General features: G+C 32.4%; 1 protein-coding gene across 2 annotated transcripts; it reads right to left on the bottom strand.

The window, feature by feature from the left end:
* Positions 1-1,220: 1,220 nt before the first annotated feature.
* LOC109808347 (casein kinase 1-like protein 10) lies at positions 1,221-8,849 on the bottom strand. Of its 2 annotated transcripts, none has more exons than XM_020371321.3 (14): positions 8,101-8,849; positions 7,937-7,977; positions 7,358-7,427; positions 6,917-7,065; positions 6,735-6,830; positions 5,585-5,655; positions 4,865-4,926; positions 4,679-4,742; positions 4,488-4,572; positions 3,950-4,076; positions 3,770-3,843; positions 3,633-3,696; positions 3,277-3,374; positions 1,221-1,903 (listed from the first exon to the last, which is right to left on the bottom strand). In XM_020371321.3, the coding sequence occupies exons 1-14, from the start codon at positions 8,174-8,176 to the stop codon at positions 1,652-1,654; spliced, it is 1,329 nt and encodes a 442-aa protein (XP_020226910.2). In that variant the 5' UTR covers positions 8,177-8,849; the 3' UTR covers positions 1,221-1,651. The 2 variants fall into 2 exon arrangements, with proteins under 2 accessions (XP_020226910.2, XP_020226901.2); XM_020371312.3 differs by having other exon boundaries at positions 3,277-3,410; positions 8,101-8,847.
* Positions 8,850-12,783: the final 3,934 nt, after the last annotated feature.

The raw sequence follows: 12,783 nt of genomic DNA on the forward strand, positions 1-12,783 counted from the left end.
AATTGACCAGCTTAATATTTATATAAAGAAATAAATTAAGTAAAGGAGCTTTTAGAATAAAAAAAAGTTTTTTTTTCTCTTTCTTGCCATTTTCTATATCTCTCTCATTTCTCAAGAGTAATCTATCTTAAGTTAAAAATATGTGAAACAACTTTTAATTTACTCTTAAATTTGTATTTTCAATTTTAGTTTTAAAATAACTACTCAATCCAAAAAAGTTGGACCAAAAATTAATATAGCACACGACTAAAAGCTCTATGCTGTCTCAATTTATTGAATTGCTTGTTTGAAACGATGATTTTATAAATGTGAGTGCTGAGAACCATGTCCAATAACTAAACTAAAAGCACACAGTAGCTTTTGCTTTTCTCTTCCAATGTGAAATAGAAGTCATAACATCTAAGCGTTTTCTAAACAAATAAAAAGACTTAACAAACTTAAAGAGAACAAGTTTGGATGCATGTCACATTGAAGCTTTATCGAGTAGCTTCTGCATTAAATTGGACATTTGACATGAATTTATGGGCCAACATAAATAATGAAAAGTAAACCAAACACACACTTCATTCTTAAATTAATGATTAACACTTAAATGCGTCCTACATGATATATTGTCTTATCTAACAAAGACAAATACTATATAACAGTAATTCTATGTCATACACATTTCCGAGCTACATGCTCACAAACTTAGAGTGTGTTTGGTGGCGCATCACAATCGGTGCAAATGGATGTGACATTAAGACGATATTTGATTCTAGTAAACTTTAAAATGCGACAAATGTACAATCATTGTTCGTGTTTCCATAAACCACGGACTTTAATGAATTATGCATTATGACATTGTAATTTCTTTACAGTGATCATCACTGGTTTTTCCCACCTCAGTTGTCTTCAGGGAAATCAAGAAAAACAGAAACATGAATTTCTCAGAGTGTAACTTATAAGTTGGGAATAATTTACTATGGCTCCTTATGCATTTGAAGTTCCAAATTCACACTTCTGTTTTGCGGACATGTTTTTTTAGCTGGTTGCTTTTTTTTATTTTTTTTTTATTTGTTGGTTTGTTTGAGGTTCTCAAACTCAGTTATAAACTATAACTAGAATTATTTCCAAAACCCCTTTCTGGTGACTCAGAAGTTCAATGTGAGTATCATCCTTTCAATTATTGATGTGTTTTCCATTAAATTTCCTCCGTTAGCCAGTTTGAAACCAAGTACTAGCTTGTAAATAAATTTCATTCTCAAGAGACGTGTTAATAACATACAGGCAGCGTTTGACCTCATTGTTCACAAACAATAGCATGGTGTGTCATAAAACTTACTACAATTCAGGTCTCATCTAGTACAGAAATTAAATATAAAAAGAATCTCAGTTGAATTCTCTTTGGGACGTTTTAAGAACACGTTACAGTGGCTGAGAAACCTTCTGAAGCAATTCTGGGGCAGAAAAAAGTCCACCTTGGTCCAAAACTGATATCAGGAGATCATATGCCATAATGACCTCAATGGTAATTGAGTAACATCCATGAACTTGATTCTTTGGTTTCTTTGCACAATGCTTGAGAATATTCTTGAATAAAAAGGTGTCTTGCATTCTCAGGTGTGTCACAATTCAGATATGACAACAAAAAGACACACCCTTCACTTAATTACTTTCTGATATTGAGGAGCTCAAAGCTCCTAAGAGGATCATCACGGTGGCCTCTTATTATAGAGCCACTGCGTGTGTAAGTTGCTTGTTTGGTGTCATATACAGGTTGAATTCTATGAGCACCAGATGGACGGCCACCACTTAAGGTTGGCCTGCCGGTATGGTCACCAGAGGAAGTCTGCTTGTTTGATGAGATCATGGGTCTTCTTGAAGTGCTGCCATAACGAGCGGGGTTGTGTTGGGCATAGTGCTGTCAATACAAGGTAAAGTTAAACATACATGAACAGTTGATAATTAAACACAAGTGACAATCTCAATTATGCATAAATAAATCTGATTGAACTATGAACTAACAGTAGAAAAAATAGAGCCAGTGAATTTCGTCCTCATTCTTGAGAGTAGAATAATCTCTCTATACTCTCCCCATTAAGCCATGTTTCTCTCAGTTCTTTTTCACTTCCCCATTTCTTCCATGAAAGATGTACTCAGTCCAAATTATAAACCCTCTCCATAGAAAAGATAATAGCATGCTGCATGCGACATCTCTACAAACCAGATATCTAGAAAATAAGAGGTCCCCTTGTTTTGAGAAAACTCTTAGAATAGTGAATTTAAGTCTAACTCAACCCTAAAAAACCGGCTTATAAGGTGAGGGTTGCTTTCCACTTATATACTATTTAATTATCTAATCTCTAGTCGATGTGGGACTTGAGTTTTTCCCAATACACCCCCCTCACATCCAGCACTATTGGGCTTGGTACGTGGATAAATGGTAGATGGCCCTTTTTAATGATCTAGGATTGGCGGGACTTGAATACACTCCCTCATGTCCATGGTGAATGTATCAATGAATGGTAGGTGGCCCTTTTTTTAATTGGCAGGACTTGAATACACCTCCTCGTGCCCATGGTACATGTATCAATGGTAGGTAGCCCATTTTTAAGAATCTAGGATAGCTCTGATACCATCTTAGAATAGTGGATTTAAGCCTAACTTAACCCTACAAAACCGGCTTATAAGGAGAGGGTTGTTTTCCACTTATATACTATTTAATTGTCTAATCTCTGGTCGATGTGGGACTTGGATTTTTCCCAATAGAATGATCCTACTCTTGGATCTTCTGCCTAATTCCATTCAGGATCCCACTCTTGGATCCAGCCAATACTCGTCTGAGCCGATCACCAGTTACTTGGTCGAACCATTGGCTCTGATACCATCTTAGAATAGTGGATTTAAGTCTAACTCAACCCTACAAAATCGGCTTATAAGGTGAGAGTTGTTTTCCACTTATATACTATTTAATTGTTTAATCTCTAGTCGATGTGGGACTTGGGTCTTTCCCAATAAAAACATTTTCATTTTCATTTCCTGTTTTAATAATTACAAAAACACCCAATTTTCATGTTTTCTAATTTCGATGATTTGTACGAAAGTGGTGAAAATAATATTTTGGTGTTCTCGCCATATACAAAACTTAGAAAGTAAATTGAAGGAAATGACATTTTTATAGTTATAATTAGTGAAAACAGGAAATGAATAAAAAATGACATTTCTAATATACGCATATGAAAACTTCAAATGGAGATTCATATAATATTCTTATTGTTGAATAATCAATATTACCAAATCCTTTTGTACTGGTACATCATCAAAACTCCTATGTTTGGTGTGATCAGGACGAGGACTTGCATTTGCAGGGTTCCTCCGGGAGAATGCTTCAACTGCACCAGAGAATTTCTCTCTTATCTCTTTCCCAACTGAAAGAAATTGCATGACCAAAATAATACAAAATGGAAATTGATTAAAGTATGTTAATTTAACTTTGATATGAGCCATGAAAAAACATAACTACAGTTGACTGCTTTCATAAAATTATTTTCTGACACCTCATGTATTAAATTCAAAATTCCTGACCACCTAAGGTCAGGCTCATTAAGGCATCAAACTTCATTATCTTATTCAGCTGAAAGAGAATGAACCTGAGATCTTTTCTTGTTTTTGTACATGTGGACCTGCATGCATAGCTGCCTTGCCAGTGCCATGCTGTTATTACAATTACAGTAAGTGACCAACAATAGACAACATGAACAAAATAAGCAAGCACAAAAGTACTAACTCGCCCTCTAGAGGTGCCACCAATCTGTGGATACTTCAACATAGTCCAGTCAAAAATGTAGTCAAACTGATAGCCTGCACAAACAATGTCAAGATCAATTTACAGCCACTAAATATGCTGGAAATTTCCAGCATAATATACTGAACACATTATCCCAATTAAATATTTTGGGTAACGTACCTTCTCGAATAAATAGGTCTCGGAAAAGTCTCTTTAAGTACGAGTAATCTGGCTTGTCCTCAAACTGCAATGATCGGCAATAATGGAAGTATGATACAAACTCGGAGGGATATGATTTGCATAGAACCTGTTTATACAAAAAACATTATTCAACAGGATCAATAAAATTAAAATATGTCAAGTGCCTACTGTTGAATGCAAGGATTAATATAGGGTTAAGAATTAAAAAGTGAACATTGACCCGAGAGCATTTGGTCAATTAGTATTAAATAGAAATAATTAACGAAGTATTGACATAGAAATAACTATTATGAAATAACACTTTGTAACTAAGTTCCAAATTTCTAGTGTACAAGAAACCTGCAACAGTGCTTGCATAAGTATCAACATTCAAATGTCCAAAATATTATGGAGTTAGCCTGGCCTGTCTTTATTAGCCTCTATGGCAACAGAATATCTAACCTAATTTAAAGTATCAAATCAAGATCTACTTTTATTTTCTCCAAAAAAACCTTACAGATCCAGTTAGTCATAATACCTCTATGGGAGTTGACACTTTTGTCTCACTGATTTTATCATATTTTTGTTTTTTAGTGCCAGCCTTCAGTCCTTGCCAGGGAAGACTGAAAAAAGGAAAATGTAAGAAAGAAAGATGACAGTGAGAAAATTATGTAAAAACATCAAAACCTCCAAAAGGGGTAAAGTAGAAGTATTTCTCAATTATCCAACCTTCCTCTTAAGAAATACATAAGCACATAACCAAGAGATTCCAGATCATCCCTTCTGCTTTGTTCTATCAGTAAAATAAATATAATTAGTTTATAGAAAACAATCAAGTCAAGTAATATAATAATTCACCTCTAATTATTTTCTGCTAACAGAAAAAGAAATAAACCAGCACAAAATATTACTCACCAATTCCAAGATGAGTGTTGACACTTGCATAGCGTGCTGTGCCAGTAAGGTTCTTGTTTTCCCTACACAATGAAAACAAATACGACTTTTAAAAAAATGTTATGCAAAATCTTGGTATCTGAGTGCAAGGACTTGGTCTAGTCTCCATTGTATTGTATCCTAGCCAAAGAGTCAACTATTAGCCATCTCTGTCAGTCTTTTAGATCAGTGCTCAGTCAGCACGGTTAGTTAGCTTGAATTGTCCCAATAAATATCTATTAGAAACTGATTGAGCAATGACATGAAATCATTCTTTCAAATTCAATACATTTGATCCTCTCTCTATTTTCTTTCTCTCAGATTATAATAATAAAAATAAAAGATTGCGATCAAGGAGGCTCTACTTCAAACAAGGGGGTTCCAATGCCCTGAATTCGGTTTGGATGGGTGTCACACACCATTCTATCAGTGGGAATTTGATGTAGCAAGTTTGATAATAATTTTATTATCACAAGTATAATAATATTATTTATTATTAAAATACAGTAGTAATAATACATACATTTAAGTGAAGGCCTTCCACCAAAAGACAGTATAAATGCATAATAGCCTATTAAAGTGATGCAAATGCATAGAAACAAAGAAGGAATGATCAGTAGTTTATTAATGCAGGTTTGGTTTGCCCAAGTGTTGTTGCTTAACTAATATTACTCCCTCCTTAAATAATGAGACAAAACCAACCTGTATGGTATGTGCCTATGAGTCTGAAGATCCCTATATTTTTTTGCAAGGCCATAGTCTATGGCATACACCTGAAATGACAAAGCCAGAATGACATATAGTTAAAATTTGCATGTTTGACCAAGTTATATCATCAAAAATTATCATGCATTTAATTTTAGTTGGACAAAAGAATTGGATTCCATTAAAATAGATGGGAAGTATAAGATGCACAAACAAGTCATGTATAACATCCATAACTTTAAAGAAGAAAAGAATATGCTACAAGCTTTAAAAAGAGAAATTGAATAAAGCAAACAATCAAAAGGTACAAATTTTTTTTAATTCTTTGAATGAATCCTTCATCGTTATTCCCCGTATTATCTAATTAGCCTTGACTAACTAACTGCTGTAATTGCCCCTAACTGTTCTAACTCTCCCTAATCCTTCTGTCTGTCCTAACAGAGAATTAACACAAAATGCTGGCCAATCACTGACCATATGATATGTGGAACCAAAGTAAGAAAAACACATGACATGATGACATGGCATTCTATATTATGAACTAAACAACATGGAGTTGTATGTGGTATGAAAATAAGAAAAATGCACTAGTGACATTTGTTTAGGATTGTAAAGGACCAAGAAGCAAGAATGTCCTTGACCAACTAAAAGACAAACATGGGATTAAGAGTACAAAACTACCAATTCCTAACATCACTCAGCAAGCTTATATTTTGATTTTTTTTTTTCCCACTGTATGAGAATCACTTTAATATGTAATTCCTTTCCATTTATATAAAGACTGTAAAAAACAACCAAAATCTTCCAAAGTCTAAACAATAACGACAACAAATTTGATCAAATGACTATATTCAATCAAAAGCCAAGTCCTCCAAAAGGCTATTTAGATCTTCATCTTAATGACTTCGCTATATTCACAGTCATCCTCAGAGTGCATGATATATGGTCCCCAAAGTAGGTCATTCAAAAACCATCTTTTATAGGACAATGAAAATCATTTGTAGGTCATTCAGATTCCTCTACCCCACCCCATTAAAATTCACAAAGGTATACTGCTTCCGCATTATATAAGGGAATAGAAAGGAGCAACAAAAGAAGAATAAAAGCAAATATAAGTTGAAAGAAACTATCTTCAACAATAACATACTTGATTTGCTTTTCGTCCTAGACCCATTAGAAAATTGTCCGGCTTTATGTCGCGGTGAAGGAAACCTCTTGAATGCATATATTCAACTCTGTTAATCTGAAAAGAAACAAGAATATGAAGCAAAAAACATTAGTATCACTTTTAAAGCCCCTTCTATGAAAATAGTTACCATAGAGACTTACCAATTGATCAGCAAGCATTAACACTGTCTTCAATGAGAACTTTCGGTTACAATAATTGAATAAATCTTCCAGGCTTGGTCCAAGAAGGTCAATAACCATGACATTGTAGTCTCCCTCAACTCCAAACCACTTGAGGTGGGGAATCCCCGCTTCATAAAGGAAAAGGCATATTGGATTACTCAAACAGAAATTTTCATTTTTTAAACATCTTTACATTCTTCATTTTTCCTTTGAAGGCAAAGGTTTGAGACTAATGGTTCTTATTTCATTCCTAGAAGAAGATCTGGTACAACAATCATGTCATACCCCAGAATCAAGAAAAAAGGACAAATGTGTATATCATATAATGATTAAGATACATTTGCCTGAATGTTCTAGCATTAGATTAGGGAACACTTTTAGTATCCTATATGCTAAAAAGAAAGAGGGATGTACACTTACTTCCTCCTTGAAGAAGCATATACAATTTTGACTCATAGTGAAGCTGTGGATGCCTGGTTTTCACAGGTTCCTGGAATTTTTTGATGGAACAAGATGGGATTGTTAGGAATTTGAAATGTAGAATATTATTAATAAATAAATACCATTAACTGGTAACAAAAATAGACCTCAAAAACCAGCAAAATATGATCAGAAATCAAATATAAACTTTGTTGTAAAAATATGCACCAAAAGTGACAATGACTACCACATAGAATAACAAAAGACCCAGAATGCACGATATATAGTCCAAAAAGCAGAAGTAAATTAAAACAAGGTATTTATACCATTGTATAAAACAGATTAAAGCATTTTCTAAGATGATATACTATAAATCAGCAAAACAGACAAACACTTCGCACCTATAACATGGCAGTAATAATAATAAAAAAAATTATATATATATATACACTGTAAATACATTCAGATTTGAGAACCACCAGAAAGAAAGGAAAAAAACAAAAAGATCAACCGATCTCTAGTTCTCTACAAATTCATGAAAGAATTCAATAATAAAAGCTTTAAGAAAACTTAACATACCAGCTTAACAGCCACCTCCTCTCCAGTTTGTACATTAACCCCTGACATAAGACACAAATATAACCAAACATGTTTACAGCAATAAAAAAAACATAAAACAATACGATAAAATGCAGCAAAATAAAATCATACAAAGAAGGAGAAAGAAACATGAGCATACATACCTAAATAGAGCTCCCCAAAAGACCCACTCCCAATTTTTCTTCCCAATTTAAACTTTCCACCAATCACATGCTCCATGATGAAATGACCTTCAATGCACCTCCAACCACAAGCAACAAGAATGAACTTTTTGGCTCAGATTTGTGCCCAATTCAGCAAGTGATTGTGCACAATCCCAAACGAGAGAAAAGAATAACACCCCCACAGATTCACCGGAGTCAAAAATCCTAACTTTCTTCAAACACCCGCCCAAATCCAATGAGATTTCACAACCAAGTCATTAAATTAGAACCAATTCAATGTAAGGGTAGATCAAAACGGATCAAATTTAAGAAATTTACAACACCCCCTTTGAATGAGGATGAAATTCTTATTGAGAACACAACACCACCTCCTCCAGCTACATTCCTTCCCCCCAAATCAATCACCCCCAGACCGCAAAAATTGAGGCCGCAATTTTAGAAAATAGGACCCCATTGACCCAACAAAAACAGTATCTTTAACGCGTTCAGGAACCCCAAAAGGGGCCAAAAAAAAAGTGAACTTTTTTACCGAAACGGATTGAGAAAGCAAAAGGGAGAGGAGCTTGTGGAAGATCAAAGAGGAGGAGACAAAAGCAGTTCCACAAATAAGAAAATATTGAGATGAAGGGAGGAAGCTGGTGTGGTTTGGTGTGAGGAGAGAGAAAGAGGAGAGAGAAAGAGGGAGAGAGAGAGAGAGAGAAGAAGAAGAATGTGAACGGAAAAAACCAAGCATGAGGATTATAGGAATCCTGTTTCCTTTTTTTGGTTGGATTTTTATTTTTAAATAAATTCAATTTTACTTTGTGTTATGTTGTGTTGTCTTATTGTTATTTTTCATTTTTTTAAATCAATTTTACTGTTTTTTTATTTTTAATTATTTTGTTATTTAAAATTTGAAGGAAAAAGAGACGTAAGACGAGAGGTTACCCGATTCCTTCTCTGTCTGCCGTCCACGTTTGCGCTGTCAAAAGACAAAAAGTGTTTTCCTTAATTTCTTATATTTTTCCCTTTTTCTTATTCTCGTCTTTTTCTGTTATTTTTCCCTTTTTTTTAATCTTTTTTAGTCTCTGAAATCTGAATGTTGCTGCGGATGATCAGCTCAATTCTGATTGTCTTTTACTTGTCTAACTATTTGCTGCCGATTACTCCAATTTTTAGTTTTCTAATGACACACAGAAAATATAACAGTGGTGAGATAGATGAAAAAAAATACTACTATCATAAAATCATTGTACAAATAATTAGCTTGTTTGTTTAAAAAGAATTATTAAAAAGTATTTTTTTAATAAAATAAATTAATTTCTAATATATTTGTCTAAATTGCTTGTTTTTAAAATAAATACTTTTTTGCTTAAATAATTTTTTAAAAAGTGTTTTTTATAATATATTGTTAAAATTTAAACAAACTAGTTCGACATAACTCTAATGATAAATTTTAATAGATGTGATTTCTTCTTTCTTTTTTCTTTTATTTTTTTGTCTTATAACATTTTAAAAAAAATAATTTTTCATTTTTAAAAAAATCATAGATATAGGTAATATCAAAGGTCTAGAAGGAAAAATAATCTTTTAAGACTTTTGATCTTTTATAAAGTTCTTATTAATTTTATTTATATTTTTGGCCTTTCATTTCTCATTATTTTTGAACGAGACTGATATATCATGGAGTTAAAATTATAAGAACATAGATATTCTTCTCGTCATATGTCATTAACAACCATTATCTAGACACTAGTGTAAATCTTTCCATTTTTTCACCAAGAATTCATGCAACAATAATTATTTGATACTTTAGTACTCAAATCATTTTTTGTCCTTTTCTGTTAGTTCTCTTGCCCTCAGACACCTCATGTTTTCTCTTCATATCACATCTGTTTGACGTGGTGACCACCTTTATCACAAACATTATACAAGATTATTTTTGACATTGGAGAGGAAGTTTTTATATTTCTTTCCCTCATAGCCAATACCATGTTTGTCAAATGACAATCTTTTTGAATTGTACAATTTTAGTTTTTCATGTTGTAACTTCAAATGGATCAGTGCTTGTGGCTTTGCTTTTGAGATCCTATATCTCATTGAAAACATATGATAGATCCTTTTTGAGTCTTTAATTTTTAGATATCATAAATTTATATTTTTCTTTAAATTTTTCATACTCAAGAGTGATCATAAGAAAATTTGTCATAAGAGTTTCATAAAACATCTCTTTCATTAAAGTTATTATTTGACTCATTGGACAAATCAAAAGTAGAGTTTAGAACAATCTTTATCTTTATCTTTGTTTTGTTTGCATCTACCATGAGAAAAATGCTGACTTTTTCATCATCTGAATTAATGTTATTTAGATCTTTTTAGATGATCATCTTTTTGTTGGACCATATTTTTCAGAGCTTTAGGCATTCAACCTTTATGAGCCCATATTTGAAGCAAATGATTTACTTATTTTTTTCCTTGATATGCTTCTTGAACTTGTTCTTTTTTTTTGTGGAAGCTTCTAAGTCTCCCCTTCTTTTTCAACATATTCTTGAATTTCTTAGAGATAAGAGAAATCTCAATGTATCTAGAGTCCTCCAAGCTTTCATCTAAGAAACTGTGCCTAGACTCCTCCTTGAGAGTTTTCCATTGCTTTTTCCCTTTGTTGGTTTCACTAGTTCTTAAAGTAATAAAATCATTTGGCTCCATGTGATCTATGTTGTTTAGATGAACTTCATGAATGCTTTTAAGGCTTCGAAGAGTTCATCCAACATTAGAGTTTTTAGGTCACATGCCTTAGAGATGGTAGTGGCATTGGGCTCCTAAACCTTAGGGGGGTTTCATAGGATCTTCAAGTTATTTTGAACTTTGGTAAACTCAATTCCCAGGAATTTTAATCCATTGAGAATAGTTTGGACCCCTCCAAACATTTTGTCAATAGTTTCATTTTCCTTCATGAATAACAACTCATGGTGTCTCTAAAAAATAATTGCTATCTTGAGCCTCACATCCTTAATACCTTCATGTGTTACCCAAATGGCATCCTTTATCACCTTTATAGTCTTGCAGCTGCAAAACTTGTTATTCTTCATTCTTAACAAAGAGAAAGCTAGGATGTATCTTACTTTTGTGTTGAACTACAAAGTGTTGTAGTCGTCCTAAGCTACTCACTCTTAAGCTTTACATGAGAATATCACCACCTATGATAATCTTCCAAAGTTGGACTTAATGAAAAATTCTATTATGTCCTTCTAATATGAGTAGTCTTCTCTATTAAAGGTTGGAGACACTATACAAGAAGCTACTTCAGGTAGGTATTGTCCTTCACTACTTTCCATCTATAATCTATTCCTTTGGCATTGTTAAAGACTTAACCCCGTCAAAGGTTGAGCTCTGATACCAAGCTTTGGGAAAAAAAAAAACAGACACTAGAAAAGGGGTTGAATAGTATCTATCAAAAACTCAATACATTTTTTTTTCTCTTTTGATTTAAACAATGAAGTAGTTACGTAAGACCAAAGAGTACAAACAAAATAAAGAAAAAAAAAGTATTTTTAATGGTTTGTCTCAACTACCAAAACTACATTTAGTTCTTGATTAATTTCATTAAGTTTCACTATCTTTCATAAATATACAAGTATGCTTTCACAAACCACTTCTATTTTAACCTAAATGTCCTTTGATTTGCCTCTTAAAGCAAACTACCAAAGTATTCTTTGAATAAGAAAGTATCTCCAAATTTCAATACCAAGTATTCTTTAAACAACGAAGTTTCTCTAAGCATCAAGAAAGAAATACAAAGTTTGAGTTGAGTAAACTATCAAGGTATTCGTGTTACACGCAAAACTAGATAAAAACATTTAAGTATAGAATGTACTTTATAGAGAATGAATGAAAAAATAAATGGTCTTTAGTTTTCAACTTCCATTTCTATAAGTTGTATGAGCTTCTTTATATAGGTCATTTTTGAAGATGACTAATGCAAATCCGAAAGTTGCACTCGTCTAGGTGCTTCGTGTTACTTCCTTGCAAAGTGATATGTTTGTTGGTGCAATAATAAATGTTTGCATTAAATGTATTTCACAAAATTAACACTTTTTATTTGATTAAGGAGAATACTTATCATCCTTAGAGTACAAAAGGAAAGGATTGTAGTGTGTGTCAATTAAGAACATCTTTTGGGTTGACTTCATGTATTTTAAGATATTTGTTTGTCCCTTCTTGACGAAAAACAAAACCTTCAAGATAATTTTTTTGTACTTATTTTATTTTATAAGTGCTTATGAAAGTGTTATGACAAACTTATAAAATATCTTACAAATAACTCATTAGATGTTTTGAGCTTATTTGGATAAGATGTCCGACATAAATTATTACTTAACTTATGTTGAAACTTATTAATAAATAATCAAGTTTGAATCCTAAAACAAATAATTTTTTTTTATTTTTTTATTCTTTCATTAAAAATAGTTATATATTTTTTTTATTACTCCTTCCAAAAGTTTTCATTTCTCTCTCAAAAAGTTTTTGTTCTTTTTTCCTCCAAAATTTTTTATCTCTTCCTTCCAAAATTTACATTTTCCTATTATATAAAAATCATAATTTTTTCTCTAAAATAGCACATCTCAATTAATTTTGTTTTTGATATTTATATAATAATTTTTAAACATTATTTTATAAAATATA

The sequence above is a fragment of the Cajanus cajan genome, chromosome 7, assembly GCF_000230855.2.
Source record: "Cajanus cajan strain Asha chromosome 7, NIPB_CcT2T_4, whole genome shotgun sequence".
Classification (NCBI taxonomy): domain Eukaryota; kingdom Viridiplantae; phylum Streptophyta; class Magnoliopsida; order Fabales; family Fabaceae; genus Cajanus; species Cajanus cajan.